The following is a 19169-nucleotide window of genomic DNA, read 5'->3' on the forward strand; positions in this document are numbered from 1 at the left end:
TTGGAATACTGTGTACAATAGCACTGGAAAAAGTCCAGAAAAGGGCAACTAGAATGATTAAAGGGCTGGAACACTTTCCCTATGAAGAAAGGTTAAAACGCTTGGGGCTCTTTAAGCTTGGAGAAACGTCAACTGAGGGATGACATGATAGAGGTTTACAAGATTATGCATAGGATGGAGAAAGTAGAGAAAGAAGTACTTTTCTCTCTTTCTCACAATACAAGAACTCATGGGCATTTGATGAAATTGCTGAGCAATGGGGTTAGAACGGATAAAAGGAAGTACTTCTTCACCCAAAGGGTGATTAACATGTGGAATTCACTGCCATGGGAGTTGGTGGCGGCTACAAGCATAGCCAGCTTCAAGAGGGGATTGGATAAAAATATGGAGCAGAGGTCCATCAGTGGCTATTAGCCACAGTATATTATTGGAACTGTCTGGGGCAGTGATCCTCTGTATGCTTGGGGGGGGGCAAAGTGGAAGGGCTTCTAGACCCACTTGTGAATCTTCTGATGGCACTTGGGGTTTTTTGTTGGACTGGATGGGCCATTGGCCTGATCCGACATGGCTTCTCTTATGTTCTTAAGGTAGGAGCATGCAGTAGAGTGGAATGCTATTTAAGGGCATTGCAGGGAGGAAAGACTCCCCACTAACCATGTTAAAAAGAAAGCAAAACCTTGATGCATCTGCTCAATTGAGATGTCAATCACGAAAGCCTTATGCTCAAGTAGATGCTAAAATGTTCCTGGTGTCCTTTTTAATTCAGATAAAATCCAGTGTCAGCATTTGAAGATGATTTAGTGCACCCTCTGCTGGTCATTGTAGCACATTACGCCGTGTAGTTTGCTCAGGCCCTGGTAGCAAATTGTCTCTGTGTGGATGACTAGAGTACCCATTTCTGTCCCTTCTCCCTGGCAGGGCTGTTGCGCTCTTAACAGGTAGCACTCTAGCTAGAGGTGCAGCACTTTCCCTATAGTCTCTGAACTGTTTGGGTTTATAGGAAGAGTCCCGCTGGATCAGCCCAGAGGCCCATCTAACCTAGCATCCTGTTTCAACCATACCTTTCCAGGAAGTGCTTGAGCAGGGTAAGAAAGGTACCGTCCCTCTGCCATTGGTTGGCTCTTAGCAACCGGTATTCGGTTATACTGTCTCTGAAATATGGAGGCTGCCTTTAGCTGGCATGGCAAATAACTATTGATAACATGACTCGGCTTTTTTTTGTAGTGAGAACTCCTTTGCATATTAGGCCACACACCCCTGATGTAGTAAGTCCTCCAAGAGCTTACAGGGCTCTTCGAACAGGGCCTACTGTAAGCTCTTGGAGGACTGGCTACATCAGGGGTGTGTGGCCTAATATGCAAAGGAGCTCCTGCTACCAAAAAAAGCCCTGCACACACACACCCCACAATGAATTGGCCTAGTTGCCTCCTCAACGAGGAGCTATCACTACATCTTGTGGCAGTGAGTTCCATAAATGAAGTGTGAAGAAGAGGCCTTTTTTTGTCTGTTGCCATTTACATTCATTGGAGGAAGCCCTTGTGTTATGTAAGAGTGAGAAAAAGTCTTATTTCTCCACTTTTCTGTGTGCCGTACATAAACTGTATCAACCCGTATTGCGTTCTTCCTCCTTAAACCACTCCACCCTGCCCCAGTCTTTCAGCCACTGGTGGCTAAATGGAACCTCCATGTTCAGACACAGTATACCAGCTTCTGGAGGGCAGCAACGGTGGAGGCTTTGGCTTTGTGTCCTACTTATAGGTCTTCTGGGGACATTTGGTTAGCCGCCTGGGGAAGCAGAATGCTGGACCAGATGCACTTTTGGTCTGATCCATCAGGGCTGCGCTTGCTTTCTTACAGTCTGGGGGTTGTCATTGTATGGCTGTGGATCATTTAGTGAAGAATCTTCATGCTGTTTTCCTGCTAGGGGATAGCTGGGAGAGGTGTGACAGTTCAAGCAGTTATAAAGGATCGGGGGAAGGAGGCGCAGTGCAAACGCCCTCTTGGGAATGGGTGGTTTGTCTTGGTCTTTTATCCTCCATCTCTGTATTCCCTCCCGTCTGTCCCCAAGGTCTCAAACAGGTGGAGATAACCAGAGCTTACCTGGCCAAGCAGACGGACGAGATCTCCTTGCAGCAGGCGGACGTTGTCCTCGTCGTTCTCCGAGAGGATGGTGGGTGTTCTTTGTAAAGATTACTTTGTGGGGAGGTGTCTCCTACTTGGAGGAGCTGAAGTTGACCCGTGAGGTTGTAGTTTCAGATCTTGTCTCCGTCACAAACTTATTGTAGGGCCACAGGCATAAGGTACTTTCTCAGCCCCGCCTCATCTACGGTATGGCACAGATTAATACTGGCCTGCCTTAACAATAAAAGCAGCCCCGTGGCACAGAGTGGCAAAGCTGTGGTACTGCAGGCTGAGCTATCGGCTCACAACCCGAGTTCGATCCCAGCAGAAACTGGGTTCAGCTTAAGCCTCCATTCTTCCAAGGTCGGTCAAATGAGTCCCCAGCTTGCTGGGGGGAAAGTGCAGATGACTGGGGAAGGCAAATGGCAAACCACCCCGTAAAAAGTCTGCTGTGAAAACGTCGTGAAAGCCGCATCACTCCTAAGTCGGAAACGACTGGTGCTTGCACAGGGGACTACCTTTACCTTTTTTTTTTTCCTACCTTAACAATATTGCTGTAAGTATCGTTGTAATGGCATCTGTATACAGTGCTTTGAACACCAAAAGCAAGCGCTGTATGTTAGTATTATATCTACGGTGGGAGAGTCAACAGAGCGCCAGACGAAGACTTGGGGGTCCTGAATTCTGATCCCCAGTCAGCTGTGGACCTTCCCAGGTGATCTTCTCCAATACGCTCTCCTGCTACCTAACCTATTGTTTCAGAGATGCAATGGTTGGAAAACCAACAAGGAAGGATGGGCTAAAATGGTTAATTAAAACGTATCGTTGTCAGAGTAAGCTCCACTAGATGGATTTTTACCTTGTCGATTTTGGGTGGTTAATGTGTTACACAAACATGATGAAGATCTGGCATTTGAGAAGGTTATGGTTTGCTGTGGAGTGGTAACTGGTGGCTTTCACCACACGAGGGTGCTTTGAGACTCCAGATTGGTGTATTACCATTCCCTGAGATTAGCATGCTCAAGTGGTTTGGAGTGTGCCACGTTCAGGGCACAGCATGTTTTCCATATCTGCATAATGAAGGTGTAAAAATTCACCATACTGAGCCCTCAAGCTTTAGGGTGTATTCCCTTCCCCCTTCTTAAGCAAAGCCACCCATGTTTCTAGTCCCCAGAACTGCAAGGCAAGTTCTGATCTTGAGGACTGTCAGGTAAAATCTCACATGCCAGGCTGTAGAAGGTGGATCAGTGTGCAAGAAAAGAAGCCCGAGAGCTGGTGGCTGGCTTCCAGAAGCTTATGGGGTAAACTCTCCACCCATCGCTCACCTTGAGCTTAACGCTTCATGTCAAGAGGATGTTATCAATTTTGTCACACCCTGTTCAGGCCCCAACCTGTGTGGCCCAGGCTGGCCTGATCTCATTTAAACCTGGAAGCTCAGCAGGGTCCAGTACTTGGATGGGAGACCACCAGGTTTTTGTGCAGAGGCAGGCAATGGCAAGCCATTTGTTTGTCTCTTCCCTTGCAAACCTTACAGGGCCACCCTAAGTCATCTAAGAACATAAGAGAAGCCATATTGCATCAGGCCAATGGCCCATCCAGACCAGCACTCTGTGTCACACAGTGGCCAACAAAAAACCAGGTGCTGTCACAAGGTCCACCAGTGGGGCCAGGACACTAGAAGCCCTCCCACTGTGCCCCCCCCCCAAGCACTAAGAATACAGAGCATCACTGCCCCCTGACAGAGGGTTCCAACAATATGCTGTGCAAAATGGCCACTGATGGATCTAGGACTGGGCAGCGCTACCCACGACTATGCTGATCCCAGTAAGCATTCATAAGACCATCCCCAGCGCTTGCTTAAATTCCTGCCATCTACCTGTCTGCCTTAACTCTCTCCTTCTAGGCTGGTACTTAGGAGAGCGTCTGCGTGACGGGGAGAGAGGCTGGTTCCCTCAAGCCTGTGCCCAAGAGATCACCAATCGCAGTGCCGTGCAGCGCAACGTGCAGCGCATGGAACGTCTGCGCATAGAAACAGATGTGTAAGCTGACTCCTTTTTGCCACTGGGGACGTGACGCCTTCAGCTGGGCCAGAAACGGCAAGCCTGCTCGTTGTTCCCTGTAAAGTTTTCTCCAGGTTTGGAAGAAGATACTCCTGTCAACGTTTTGGATCTAGAGCTGCTGTCCAAAGATGCAAACACCCCTTCAGCCTGGCAGATGCGGCTTGTTCAGCAAGGGGTTAGCAAATTGGAAGCCCCCAAGCCAAATTCACACACCCCCTCCTTTTCTGCCAAATCCAAAGGCGACCATTGAAAGATCGGTGTCCGTGACAAGGTAGCTGGCTGGCAGATGGTTTGGGGAAGAGGGGTACCTTGTACTTGCCCCTCTCTGTTGAAACTCAACAGCCCATCAGGGCTTCAAGAGAGTCGTCTTCTGGATCAAACCACACTTTGGCAGGCATTTTAGGCAATCTCTGCGAGACGCTGGTGAGGAAACAAATGCAGACCTGCTTCTTGACAATGGACGTGTGCCCAGTTTGCAAAGGACAGGAGCGTGCCCGTCTGCCTCTGCTTTTATGCCAAGCTCTGCCATCGACAGGGCGAGCTGCCCTGCAGCTATGATTGTCCTTGTGCTAACTGGGGTGACCTTGGAGCACAGCTGGATTTTTTCTTTTTACTGTGCAATTTTAGAAGTGTGAGTGCTGCAGCGTACGACGGGAATAAACCTGATCGTTCAGGGCTTGGATGCTAGGAGAGCGGCTGCGTCTCAGAGCAGATTGCTTTCCACTCACTGGCCTTTATAGAGCAAGAGAAAGAGCCCCTTGGGCCAGTGGAGGAGGGACAGCCATAGCTCTCCTTCCTTATTCCTCCTCGCAGATGCACACTGGGTCACTTGCAAGGAGAGAGAAACAGGGCAGTGAACCAGATTGTCATGCCTTTTGGATATAGGTGGAGTGTAGAACCTTTGACAGTGCTCTGACTTTGCGAAGGGTCACAGGAGGTGAGTAGCGGAAGGGCTGGGTGGATCACCAGGGTCTTTAACATGCCCTCCAAAGAGCAGATCCACCTGCACCATTGGGGGGCTGGAACTGGTCCTAAACAGACTGCAGCAACTGTTTCCAACTTGCCTGGAAGCCACACATTTCTGGGACCTTTGGCGGGGGTTGACCAGTTGTGGAATTGGTCTGCCCTTCTGTGGTCAAAATGGGTGGATTTCACCTTCATGAGGGCCAGCCTTTTTTAAGGGGAGGAATTCTCCGGGTTACAGAGGAGAGTCTACTAGCCCCAGTGGAAAGGGGGGTGGGGGGGGGATCATAAAGGCCCCTCCCTCTGCTCACCATTTTGGTTTCTCCTTGGAGGGCTTTTTATCTACAGAGTTGCCAAAGGGGGTGGCCGCTCAGACAGCTGCACAGAGTGTGGAGGAATGGAGTATTGCCACGTTTGAGGGGTAGATGGCCCAGAGCGATTGAGCTGGGGATGCTACCTTTTTTTAATTCGCTGCCCTCCTGTAATGAATATGGTTGGTGTTAATAGTTAACGTTGCTTGCGTCTGCTGCTGGTGCATCAAGACACCAGGAAAGCAGCAGGCAGGTAAGAAATTTTCTAGGACAGTTTCTGTTTTTACTTTGGACGCCATTCTGGATTCTCGAAAGTGCATCTTGCTGGTCTCTAGAAAATGGTTAGAGGAACCTGAGGTGTGTGTGTGTGGGGGGGACATGGCTGTTAAAGCCGCACAGAGCAAGAGTGGATTGTTCAGAGCAGAGCTTTTTTTGTAGCTGGAACTCTTTTGCTAATATAAGGCCACACCCCCTGATTCAGCCAATCCTCCAAGAGCTTACAGTGCTCTTAGTACACGGCCTACTGTAAGCTCCATGAGGATTGGCTACATCAGAGGGGTGTGGCCTAATATGTAAAGGAGTTCCTGCTGCACAAAAAAGCCCTGGTTCAGAGCATGGAGCTCCATTGGATAAAGAGGGCAAGACGACATTGGGAGAGCGGTGGCCTGTTCTGGGGGATGGGATCTGAGGAACAAGGCTGCGTTGTCCTAAGTAGAAAGATTCCTCCTTGGTAGAAGAACCATCCTTGAATCCTGCTCGTGTTTGCAAAACTGCAGAGAGAAAGGAGATTAAAAGAACTGAATTGGGATCTTTGTCTCCCATCCTAAGGGGAATTAGCGCATGGGTGCAGAACCAAGTTTCTACACCAGAGGTCGAATCTTCATAAACTGTATGTATTGCGGTGTGAGAGGGGGAGAGAGAGCTTTTGACTTGTTCTGAAGCAGCCCTTTCCGGTGGGGAAAAAATGGAGTAAATAAATCCTCTGAAGCCAAACTGCTGGGGAAAAGACAGATGTGAATATTCCTGCTTTCTGTGCCAAGTCCAAATTTACTTCCTTTTTTTTTTTGTCCGTCATCTTTAGGTGATTTGTGTAGCTGTGTGCGTTTAAACCCTGAGGCAACTTAACTTCAGAATGGTTTGAAGTGTGCCCACTTCACATGCTAAGAGATAACTAGAGGAATGTTTTAAATGTATAGCGGGGGGTGGGGGGGCAGAGAGATGTCTGATTTTAGTGAAATGATGTTCATCTGGCAGCTAGCGGGGGCTCCTAACAGCAAGTGATACGCTTTAAGCAGAACCAGTCTTTTAAGGGACCTATTCAGGCCAGGGGGTTGGAAAGCGGGGCAGATCCTCCTTGCTGTTGAAACAAAAGCATAGATAAGGAAAAGGATTCAGTCTAATTCTTCCCTGTTGCTTTTTTTCATGTGTGTGGGGGGGAGGGGAGTGCCTCCATCACTGGGAGAGTCTCAGACCTTTGCCATGCCAAATGATACAGTCCAAAGAAAGAGCCTTGATTCCACTGAACGTAGATCTGGTTTTAAGCCACAAGGTGAGCTCCCCTGTAGATTCCCCCATGCCTGTTCTTTCCAAGGTTCCTTTTCAGTTGTCACATCTCTAGGCAACCAGGGCGGCCTTTGAAGGAAGAAGCTTGGAAAGATTATGTGGAAATGTCACCTCATGGTAACGTTTGCCTATTGCATTTTAACGTATTGCTGTTTCCACTCACGCAGAGTTTGCAAGACGTTGCCGGCATCTGAAATGCAGGGAATCTTCTTTCCCACTCTTGCATTCTCTGATTCTTTAGGCTTAACTTACTGATTTTCCTCCAGCACCAGCCAGAATAGCAGCCCCCCCCCCCCTTGCTGTTGTAAAGTCCTTCTGCTTCAAGACCCATCTTGAGGCTGTGGCTGGCTCTTTTAAACGGTGTCACCTTTACCGTTTTCGCACACAGCTAACCTCGCAGTCACAATCCTGTTCCCTCCGCAGCGTCTGTCAGATTTCCCACCATCTGCGCTGGAGTTACAGGAAGTGCCGCAGCTTTTGCGTCGCAAACGTAAACCGCTAAAACCCAGTTTACGTTTGCTACGCAGAAGTTGCAGCGCTTCCTGTAACTCCGGTGCAGATGGTGGGAAATCCGACCGGACACTGCGGAGGGAACAGGATTGTGACTGTGAGGTAAGCTGTGTGCGAAAACGGTATATGTGTGGCCACCTTCAGTTCCAGTCTGCTGTCCTGGGCAGGAGTTTAGCAGTTAGTTCTGGTAAGTCAGTGATGCCTGGGAAAGTGAGTGCGAAGCTGGGGTAATTCCCAGGAAACAAAGTATGTGTATATAATACTGCTGTATATTTGCATTGTGTCAAATATTTAAGTAAATAAAGTCTTTTAATTTGCTATATATTGCAAACCAGATATTCTTTGAGGGCGCGTGTGCCCTCCAGAGTACTTGCGAGTCCTTGCGTTAGGTTTGTGACTCTTTTAAACATTAACCAGCAGCTTGCCCAGCACCACCATTCATTTTCATTTTATCCACACTGCTTCATGCTCAGGGAAGTGGCTGTCCCGTCTTCTGTCTGTGTCACAATAACTCTGTGAGGTAGGCTGAGAGGGTGCCTGCCCTTATGACTGAGTGGGGATTCAAACCGCGATCCCTGTGCCTCCCCTCAACAATTTTACTCTCTTCTGAAGCTTAAAGGAATTCCTTAAGCAGTGTGAAGAGGTGGAAGATACCAGTGGGTGTAGAGCAGGGGTGGCCAAACTTGCTTAATATAAGAGCCACACAGAATAAAAGTCAGATGTTTGAGAGCCACAAGACATTAATATCAAGGAAGGAAGGAAAATAGATGGGGGATGGAAAGGTGGAAAGAAAGCAACTTTAAATGCATTCTCCAAGCCACTAGCTAGCTTGGCCTGGAGAAGTGATTTAAAGAGACAAATGCCAACAAGGCTGTGGAGGCTTTGAGAGAAACACAATATGTGTGTGAGAGCCACAGTTTGGCCACCCCTGTTGTATAGGATAACTGTGGCAGACGAGGACCTGGAGCAACTGTGGTTTGGATCCACACTTCTACCTTGGAAGCTCACGGACAAGTCACAAACTTTCAGCCTGGCCTACCTCGCAGCGTGGTTGTGAGAAAACCGAAGACAGGAAAACGATGTTCTGAGCCACTCTTGAGTCCCAACTGGGGAGAGAAAAGTGGAATATAGTAAATGGAAATGCATGAACCAAAATCCTGATTAGGTACACCAAATGGGTCTGACGAGTGTCCTCATGTGAACACACAAAGGGGCTGTGCAAGCAGATTCTTCTGGGGCCCAGCTCTGGTTTTCTCACACACCTCTCTGGATCCATGCCAGTAAGGCAAGGGCATGTCCCTAACTCTGGTGGTCAGCAAGAAGATGCTAGTGGTGGAAGGGGGTTCCCAAGAGGCAGAATGCTTAGTTGGGGATGAGGGTACAGGGGAATGCCACGGAGCCAAAGACCATTTTTCCCTTCCTTTATTTAAAAAAAGTTTTCATTTTGCTTCTCTTTTTTTGGACGTAATACTGCCGCCAACTCCACAGAATACAGGGGAGCATAAAGTTGTGTATAAATGCCTTTTTTTATACAAACGAGTAAGAACTCCGCTCCTTTTTTCAGGGATACATTTTGTGACGATGCTCGAAGGAAAGTCTCTTGCTGCCAGCAGTACAAAGGGGAGAAGTAGGAAGGTGGGTAGGGACGGTGGCTCAGTGGCAGAGCATCTGCTTGGTAAGCAGAAGGTCCCAGGTTCAATCTCCGGCATCTCCAACTAAAAAGGGTCCAGGCAAATAGGCGTGAAAAACCTCAGCTTGAGACCCTGGAGAGCCACTGCCAGTCTGAGTAGACCATACTGACTTTGATGGACCGAGGGTCTGATTCAGTATAAGGCAGCTTCATACGTTCAAGGTACAGCAAGCAGACCTGTAATGGATTCTGCAAAGGGAACAGGAGCTCGACCCACCAGGAACAATTTCCTCCTGTTCCCTCCCCCCACTGGATGGTTAACAGAAATGCGCTTGTGTGCCACTCCTGATCGGCTGGATACCACATCATAATTAAATGTTCTTTCGAAGGTGCCAGACCTGTGCACATTCTGCTCTTTAGGATTTGCTATTGAATTTAGCAGGCCCCAAATCCCAGCTCTCATTTTAGTGAGAAAAAAAACCTCCTGGTCTCTTAGACTTGGAGGTATATAATTTCAACAGTGATAAAATCGCTGTAGGGGTAATCGGTGAACTTTCTGTGATTTACCTTGGAAATAACTCTCTTTCCATGATTTTGAGGTTCATTGGGAAAAAAGATGATGATACTGGATTTATATCCCGCCCTCCACTCTGAATCTCAGAGTTTCAGCAGCTCACAATCTCCTTTATCTTCCTCCCCTACAACAGTCACCTTGTGAGGTGGATGGGGCTGAGAGAGCTCTCCCAGAAGCTGCCCTTTTAATGACAACTCCGTGAGTGATGGCTGACCCAAGGCCATTCCAGCAGCTGCAAGTGGAGGAGTGGGGAATCAAACCCGGTTCTCCCAGATAAGAGTCCGCACACTTAACCACTACACCAAACTGGAAGGGTTCTCTCCCTTTCAAAAAAAAAAGCTCTAACACTGATCTCCCTAGGAGATCTCCTCACTAGTTCTCCTTTTCTCAGAATTTTCACCTTGCCAGGCTTCCTGCATAAAATGTCCTACACCAGCAGGGAGCCTGGGAACTGGAGTCCCAATTGGCCTGCCTGTTCAGTCCGTTCTTGCAAGAAGCCATTGGGACTCCCTTCCCCCCCACCCACCCCACCAGAAGGGCTTTAAATAGATACAATAGCAACGTATGCTGCTGGCAAGTGGATACAATGGTTTTGACAAGTGAAACTGAACTGCCCACAACTGGCTTACAGAGGCATGTCACGAGGGATATTTAATAGTCAAGTAGTATGCCTGGAGGAGAGTGGACATTACCCAAGAAAATGGCCAAAGATACCCATCTAGGCAGCTGGTTAAAAACCCATGTTTGGCCCCAGCTTTCTGACCTCAGTTTCAGAATTTGTTTTTAAATAGCACCAGTACAGAGCTCAGTCTCCAAACCCAAAGAATGTAGACTGATTCCTCGAGTATCCTTTAGGCTGGCTTAGGTTAGCGGTTCCTTTAGAACTGTGGCAGTGTGGAAGTCAATTGCAAACGTAACTTTCCAGTTCTCCTGGCTGCACTCTGAAGTACAAAGCCAAAAGTTCTAAACCAGAGGCGTGAGATGTTTGTTTATTCCAGCTGCCTTAGGAAATGTGGGAGGCTCGTACCTGGTCCGACCAGGAGCCCTTCTGCAATCTCAAATAGCACCTAAGAGGTGGGACAGTAGTTAACACCCCCACACAAGACACCAGCAACTTCCCCAGTGAGAGGCGGGCTGCTGGGTTCAAGAGCGTTGAGCAGCCCAACAAATTGGTACTGTGACAACCAAAGTCGTTGAGCCACTGTAAACATCTGCATTGGCGTGAATCATGCTGAGTGGGTAAAAGGTCTCTGTGCTGGCTGGGTGGGGCAGCTGCCCCTGAGGTACAAAATGGTTTCCAGCCCTCAGCAACCCCCCAAACTACATTTCCATTATGATTCTCTGCTGCCACATGAGTTTCTCAGTGGAGAAAATGGCACACACACAGTGGCACCGCTTTCTTTTCTCTTTAGGTTTTGCCTTTCAAAGTCTTAGAGCCACAGGGACCAAAATGTCCCCATTTGGAGATGGGTCATTTTAACAGTACTTGTTTCCCCCCCCAGGCTGCCAGGCTCTGAGGAGAATAGTTCACAAGTCCAGTTGCTTTTTTCTTTTTTTGCTTTCCTCCAAGAGCTACTCAATCCCACAGGGCTTTTGGAGTAGCGATCGCAAAAACACAACATTTAAACATCCGCCCATAAATATCTTTACATAAATACAAAATGTAACTTGATATTTTCAAAAGAACCAAAAAATAAGTCATAGTTACATGCTGCACTCCCAAAGTCCAGAGCAGCAAATGGCTATGTGTACTTACAAATTGCTTCTGCACTTGCGTGGAGATGAAGCTGGGCTTCACCCCTGCTGGTTTTGGCGGGAGACAGACATGTGCTGGTTCAAGAGGTATCCTTCTCCTTCACGAGTTGATCTCAGTTTTGCAGTTCGAGAAGAGCTTGCGGGCGGTGAGCTGGTGCAGAGACGGAAGCGGTTCTGGCAAACCATTTCCTGCTCTTGCGGCTGGACTTTTTTCGCGACCCGTCTTCACAGGGTCATGTTCTCCTTGGAGAGGACGAGGACAAGCCCTAATGCTTCAGAGAGGACAAGGCCATTCTGGAGGAAGCCTGGTAGGAAGTCCGAGATGGTACAACTGAAAGCACAAAGCGTTGCTGTTAGAGCTCACTGGGGTCAGACAAAGAGGGCCTGTTTTGCTCAGGTGGGCAAAATCTATAGATACAAAGAACGCTGCAATTGAACAGATGGCGTTTCATACACAGGGTTGGCGCGTGGGGGTAGGGCAAGCAGGCGTCCTCTTCTGGGGTGCCAGCTGGCCTAAGGGCACCACGAGGCGCCCCCTCTCCCCACACCCTGCGCCTGCTGCCGTCCTGACTTTGCCGAGGCTTTGAAGGAGCTGGGGATGTTTAGCCTGGAGAGGAGACGACTGAGAGGTGATAGGATCACCATCTTCGAGTCCTTGAAGGGCTGTCATACAGAGGATGGTGTGGAATTGTTTTCTGTGGCCCCAGAAGGTAAGACCAGAACCAATGGATTGAAATTAAATCAAAAGAGTTTCCAGCTCAACATTAGGAAGAACTTCCTGACCGTTAGAGCGATTCCTCAGTGGAACAGGCTTCCTTGGGAGATGGTGGGCTCGCCTTCCTTGGAGGTTTTTAAACAGAGGCTAGATGGCCATCTGACAGCAAAGATCCTGTGAATTTAGGGGGAAGTATTTGTGAGTTTCCTGCATTGTGCAGGGGGTTGGACTAGATGACCCTAGAGGTCCCTTCCAACTCCATGATTCTGTGAGGCTCAGGAGGCCTCGGCGAAGTCGGGGGCGTGGCAGCAAGTGTGCTCAGAGCCGGCTCTGAGCACACTCACTGCCTTCCGGACTCTTCCGAGGCCTCCTGAGGCTCAGGAAGCCTCGGCAAAGTTGGGGGTGTGCGGCAGTGACATCATAGCGATGTCATCAGGGCACGCACGAATATATCAATGGGGAGTGTAGGAGTGCAGTTCAGCCTAAGGGCGCAAGCACCCCTAGTGCTGGGCCTGTTCATACAGCTAGGGCGCTGCTTTCAAAAGTCTCTTTATGGTTATTCCTTTTTATTTCTGAATTTTGTATATGGTGCTGAAGCAGCACTGCAGTATTGATCCACCCTGCAAAAAAAAAAAAAATCATGCTATGATTCTGTGTTGTAGATTATTTCAGTGTGGTCTTTTACTGATGCACGACTGCATGGCTGTTTTGTTTGCCATGTTTTATTAATATGCAAACCACGATGGTGGTAAAATACTGTGCCAAAAATCCTGCTGCGATCATACGTTTACAAAATCTGGACATGATTGTACTTAATGCTGTTTCATGGGGGGTTTTAGTGCATTGTTTTATCAAAGTGCAGGTGTGTTAGCTGTGGAATGTGGCCTAATTCCACATGGAGTTAATCACACCTATGATCCTATCAACTTCACACGGTCCAATTCTGGAGTCAGACTTAGCAATGATAATGAAATTAAAATGGGAGAGGAATGGAATGCAGGGCGAAGCAAACTTCTAAGCACTAAAGGAAAACTTCCGAGGCATCTATTCAGCATGGGATGGGACAGGAAATATCTAGGTGGCCACTACTTATTATTTATTTAACAAGGTTTTAATCCCACCTTTCTGCCTTAGGAGACCCACCAACAAATTAAAACATCATCTTAAACCCCATTAAAAACCAACAAACCAATACATCAAGTTAAAAAACCAGAGCTTAAAAGAAGTTTTTGTTGTTCAGTTAAAATAAGCACAGAGGAGAAAAGGTGAAAACATTGGGGGAAAAGGAGGCAACACCAAGCAAAACCAAAAAAACCACAAAAGGATGACTGGAGGGATCGTGCTGAAAAATGCAACACAGGCCCTCCCACCTTTCTTCAGTATTGCAAGGTCAGGCAGAACAAAGAAAGCAGGTGCATCGCCATTTCCAGAAAACACACCCTAAGAAAGTATGCTCTCCACATTATGTTCCGTCTTGTCTTGCCACTTTTCAGGAAGAACAAGACTGCTCCATACCATTTCGGACTTCAGCCAGCGTTTCAATGTCCCCTTCTGCGAAGCCTTGCTCAAGTGCCCACAGTTTGTTTGTTTTTAAAGTCCAACCTTTGAAACAAGTAACATCCAGTCCGAAGTCAGAAATGACAGAAGAAGAACCTGGGCCATATGCTGTTTCTCGGAGTAGGGGGAGATTTGAATTGCTAGACTGAAAGCAGCTACCCCATCATTTTTGTGACACCCCCCCCTCCCCCATTATATCACAAGCTGCCATGGCAGCTAGTTCAATATTTAAATTAGTATTGCTACAAAAAGAGATACCCCACTCACGTGGTTCCACCTGTTGGCTTGTGCTCGTAAGCAGCTGAGGTGGCCCTCCTAGGAAACGAGAAAGATTAAAAGTCTCAACCCAGTGCTAGGCCCTGAAGCTTCGGGGAAGGGTGGGATCTACACTATATGATGGTTCATCCTCATTTCCCCCCCAAGGGGGACCCTTGCCATTACATTAATTCAGAGAAAACCTGCATTTCTTAACAGAAGCTAAAGTACCTTTATTGGCAGGGCTTTTTTGGTAGCAGGAACTTCTTTGCATATTAGGCCACACTCTCCTGATGTAGCCAATCCTCCTGGAGCTTACAGTAGGCCCTGTATGAAGAGCCCTCTAAGCTCTTGGAGGATTGGCTACATCAGGGGGGTGTGGCCTAATATGCAAAGGAGTTTCTGCTACAAAAAAAGCTTAATAGGCTACAATACCCAAGATCCTTTGGGGGGGGGAAGCCATGACAGTTGCACCTAATTATCTGGATGGGAGGCAAGACTGGTACAGAGCCACTTTGGATGGAATGCTTGCAAAGAGCTGTTGGGATTGTCATATTTCTCATTGCAAGTGGTGAACTGCACTTCTAGCTGCTCACCTGTGCACAGTTCCCTGCACCTAGTAAAACAGCACATCAGTGAGAACACCTGTGGTGTTAATTTTCTGTATTGACATGAAAAGGGGACAACCCTACCTAAACAAGCTGCCAGCTTCTATCATTACAGCTGATCTCTAGATGACAGAGATCAGTTTCCTGGAGAAAATGCCAGCTTTTGAGCCCAGGAGGGTAGCCGCTACATGCTCACATCCCCATTCAGCTCCCACCTCTTCCAAAACTCTGCCTTCCCCACATGCTTCCCAGCATTTCCCAAGATGGAGCTGGCAACCCTGCACCGTGACTGTTGTGAACAAGTAGGTAAGCTCTACTAATAAGCAAACCATTTCTCTGGGCAACCAACTTACCTTCTTGACACCTGGCTCCTATGTATCCATTAAGGCAAACGCATCGTCCATTTCGGGGGTTGCAGTAAGCATTGGTCATGGGACACTCGCAGGACAGAGTGCAATCAGGGCCAAATTTCTGCAGTGGGCAATCTGGGTCAGTGAAGAGTATATACAAAGGGGAGTCAAATTAGCATCTTAAAAAGCAAACTGGTATCAGCTATGTCCCTATGTTTAGAGGGAGAGACAGACAAACAAACTCTGCTCCCTGCTCTTAGAAGACTATCAAGGAGAAAGCTTCAAGTTAGCATATGAGGGAGAGGAGGAAGTATAGATGTTGTGCATAAGGAGGGAACGCCTCTTCCAAGAAGCTGAACGTATGAAGCTGCCTTATACTGAATCAGACCCTCGGTCTGTCAAAGTGATTATTGTCTACTCAGGCTGGCAGCAGCGCTCCAGGGGTCTCAAGCTGAGGCTTTTCATGCCAACTTGCCTGGACTCTTTTTAGTTGGAAATGCCGGGGATTGAACCTGGGACCTTCCGCTTATCAAGCAGATGCTCTATTGCTGAGCCACCGTCCCTCCTTCTACTCGAGGCTTTGAAAACCCTTGTGTAAAGGCTAGCATATCCATCCAAAGGCAAGCGGGCCCATTTGAGACCCTCTTCCCCTCCTCCCAGCCCTTGACAAATAACCCCCTTAACACTCTCACCTACGTCACACTTGCTGCCGGTCTTCCCTGGAGGGCACAGGCAGTGCCCCGTGGTTGGGTCACACGGCGTGCCATTTCCACAGTTGCACTGATGTTGACACTTTTCTCCAAATCTCCCCTCCTCGCAGCCTGTGTCCAGCAACAAGAGATGTGTCAGTACAATGGCCTACTGTACAGGGAAATGGAGCTTGTCCTCAATTCAAGGCACCTCACTGCCATACACACCACCAGTTCCATCTAGGAAGTGCTAACAACTAGCCTTTGAAGAAAGCCAAGCTGAAAGAAGCCGGTTTGCCCACAGCTACCGTGCCTCTTAATTCTGTAAAGATGATCATTGACTACTCATGGAACCTCCTCCCACTCCAGAAGAAGATTGCAGATTTATACTCCGCTCTTCTCTCTGGATCGGAGTCTCAGAGCAGCTTACAATCTCCTTTATCTTCTTCCCCCATACCAGACACCCTGTGAGGTAGGTGGGGATGAGAGAGCTCTCAAAGAAGCTGCCCTTTCAAGGACAACTCTTGTGAGAGCTATGGCTGACCCAAGGCCATTCCAGCAGCAGCAAGTGGAGGAGTGGGGAATCAAATCCAGTTCTCCCAGATAAAGAGTCTGCACACTTAACCACCACACCAAACTGGCTCTGAGCCAGCCAGAGGTTGGATTGGTTGGCCAAATCAAGTATTTCTGGCCTGCTCCTTGTCTGAATGGAAGTAATTCCATCTGGCCCCAAAGAACTGAAAAGTTTAGAGCAGAGGTCCTGGCCCCTGCCTTCAAGCCACAAATCAGGCTCAGCCAACCCCCTCCAGAGGCCATTCCATGCTACCCAACTGAGACTTGAATCCACGAGGCAGAGGCCTTGTCGAGCATGAGGCTTGCCAAACATTTGGCAAACTCCCGAATGAGCAAGTCATGCTCCAAACAGAGATGACCAAGCTCAGAACACTGAGAGACAGCGTTTCCCTGTGTGCAATTTCATGTCACAGTTTCATTCTGGACTTGTTTGTTTGGTTATTTGTGGTTTATGAACCCATGTCATGGGATTAGGTGCCAACACTGCAAAGGCCTTGTCCCTTGTCTGTAGTAAACTTTCCCTAATATACATTTCATCAACCATACAAAAGCAGAGATAGGAATTGCATGCAGACCCTCTCTTCGTTATTCCTGAGCCTGCCTTTATAGTGCTAAGTCAACTGTGGTAATTCAGCTGAAAATGGGGGCCCACCAGAAGACTAAGACTAGAGCTAATGAATTTAAGGTATAGGAGGGCAGATTTCAGATGAGTGTTAAGATAAACATCCTAATGGTGAAGGTTGTTAGACAACTGAACCAACAACCTAAGCGAAATTTGCTGAGGACTTTTCAGGCCCAGGTTGGACTGCCATCTTTTGGGAATGCTCTGGCTTTGGAGTTCCTGCCTTAAACAAGGAGTTGGACTTGATGGCCTTTAAGGCCCCATCTCTAGGACTTTATGATTTGTCTCCGTTTGAGTTCTTAAAGGATACACACCTGTCTGGCATCGGTTGCCATAGAAGCCAGGAGGACAAATACATTCCCCAGTCACCGGATCACACGTTGCTCCATTCTTACAATCGCACACCTCCTGACAGCCAGCTCCATGGAAACCAGCTGGGCAGGCTAGGGAAGACAGGTTGGAAAGTGGCAGAAAGATATTAGCATCGTTTATCTCTTGGAAGTAAACCTGAGGGAGCTTTGAAAACAGCCCAAATCCTTTACACGGCTCATAAACTGCTAAGCTTTTGCTATGACACTCTAGGGTCGAGGCACAGCTGGAGCCTGAGTAGGAGGGGTCTAGCAGGCTGATGGGAGGAGCCTGATTCTCCTTCCACAAAATGGTGGGCCACTGCTGGAGCCTGAGGAGAAAGGCTCCTCCCCCCCCCCCAGACCATCTAGTCCAACATAATTCTCTGGTGTGCCATCAAACACCTTCAACCCCACCTGAGGCCACTCAGAAGCAACTCGTATCTGTGCTTATCAAATGAAGCCTAAGAAATGAAATACTCTGGCATGAATAAGACAATCTTCTTTGGCCGTTTGTCCAGCCGAGCCACATGGACCTGAGCGACTGATGAGAGGGTGGCACAAACTTCCAAGGAACCAACGCACCAGAACTGATGGGTTGAAATTAAATTGAAAGAACGTCTGGCTAAACATTAGAAAGAACTTCCTGACTGTTAGAGCAGTTCCTCAGTGGAACAGGCTTCCTCAGGAGGCGGTGGGCTCTCCTTCCTTGGGAGGCTTTTAAACAGAGGCCATCTGACAGCAATGAAGATCCTGTGAATTAGGCGGATCATGAGAAGGAGGGCAGGAAGGATTGCATCAAAGCTTAGTGTTAATGGCCCTTCCTTACCCACCCAGGGAAATGCTGATTTGACATTTTGGGGTCAGTCAGCAACTTTTCTCCAAGCTACTTTGGAAAGGGATCCTGGAGGTTTTTGCCATCTTCTGGGCATGGAACAGGGGTCACTGGTAATGTTCCCTCTAAGCTGCAGAGTTTTGGGAGCAAAAATTCTACTTTGTGAGCTACAGGCATTAAAGTGGTGAGTTCCTGGCATTAAAGTGGTGAGTTCCTGCATAAATTAGTGTGCTCTGGGGCCATCCTTCCTGAGCTAAGACAAAAAGGTGTGAGTGGGAGGCTAAAAATCTAACTCAGCTTAGAGGGAACACTGGTCACTGGGGATATATGGGAGGGAGGGAATTGTGAATATTCTGCATTGTGCAGGAGGTTGGACTAGATTGCCCTGGAGGTCCCTTCCAACTCCACGATTCTATGACACTCTTCATTCCCAGCATTACAGCAGTGGGAGGGCTTAGCTGGCAATGGTGCCAACAAGCCAGAGTGGCTGTACCTTGCTTGGGGCAACGAAATACCTTCCACTGCTTGCATGCCAATGGGTGGCTACTGAGCCTACAATGTATTTCTGGACAAACAACCACCACCATCTTACTGGGGCTTACAATGTTCACACAAGGTCCCATAGCGGCCTTTGTCGCAGTGGCAAGCGCCTGTCACTGGATCACAGGTTGTGTTGTTTCGGCAGGGGCAGTTCAGCTGGCAGTTGGCCCCATACTTCCCTGGGGGACATCCTGTAGGGAACACAATTTTTCACATCATTGACATCGTGAAGACCGCAAAGGGGTGTTTTCTTTCAAGCTCTGCAGGGAAAACTGGGAATTGTGACACAGATTTCTCAACTGGCTGGCTTCCCAAGTTTTCCCCGCTCATTTAAAATTTGACTCTCTTCCCCTTAGCAGCCTTCCTCACTGGAAATCCCCCAACATTTCCATTTTGGATTACCTCTCCTCTAGCTGACCACAAATTCAGTGGGCATAAAAGAAAAGTACTTTCAAGTTCTTTCTAGTCATAGAGCAGCAGTGGCCAAACTGTGGCTCGGGAGCCACATGTGGCCCTTTCACAAGTATTGTGTGGCTCTTGAAGCCCCTGCTGTCCAACTTGGAGAAGGCATTTCTCTCTTTAAACCACTTC

General features: G+C 48.2%; 2 protein-coding genes across 2 annotated transcripts in view; one reads left to right on the forward strand and one right to left on the reverse strand.

Annotated features, from left to right (window-relative positions):
• The window catches only part of ARHGEF16 (Rho guanine nucleotide exchange factor 16), a 53959-nt gene extending 49088 nt beyond the window's left edge, over nucleotides 1-4871 (forward strand). The window contains exons 13-14 of the mRNA XM_060259454.1: nucleotides 2069-2170; nucleotides 4025-4871. Of these exons, the coding sequence (XP_060115437.1) occupies nucleotides 2069-2170; nucleotides 4025-4164 (242 nt within the window). The 3' untranslated portion in view covers nucleotides 4165-4871. The remainder of the gene's footprint in view (nucleotides 1-2068; nucleotides 2171-4024) is intronic.
• A 6487-nt stretch (nucleotides 4872-11358) lies between these two features.
• The window catches only part of MEGF6 (multiple EGF like domains 6), a 118162-nt gene continuing 110351 nt past the window's right edge, over nucleotides 11359-19169 (reverse strand). Inside the window, exons 30-35 of the mRNA XM_060259098.1 lie at nucleotides 18641-18769; nucleotides 17171-17299; nucleotides 15665-15793; nucleotides 14976-15107; nucleotides 14027-14074; nucleotides 11359-11818 (exon numbers count right to left, since the gene is read on the reverse strand). Of these exons, the coding sequence (XP_060115081.1) occupies nucleotides 11754-11818; nucleotides 14027-14074; nucleotides 14976-15107; nucleotides 15665-15793; nucleotides 17171-17299; nucleotides 18641-18769 (632 nt within the window). The 3' untranslated portion in view covers nucleotides 11359-11753. The remainder of the gene's footprint in view (nucleotides 11819-14026; nucleotides 14075-14975; nucleotides 15108-15664; nucleotides 15794-17170; nucleotides 17300-18640; nucleotides 18770-19169) is intronic.

The sequence above is a fragment of the Heteronotia binoei genome, chromosome 18 (assembly GCF_032191835.1).
Source record: "Heteronotia binoei isolate CCM8104 ecotype False Entrance Well chromosome 18, APGP_CSIRO_Hbin_v1, whole genome shotgun sequence".
NCBI classification, from domain to species: domain Eukaryota; kingdom Metazoa; phylum Chordata; class Lepidosauria; order Squamata; family Gekkonidae; genus Heteronotia; species Heteronotia binoei.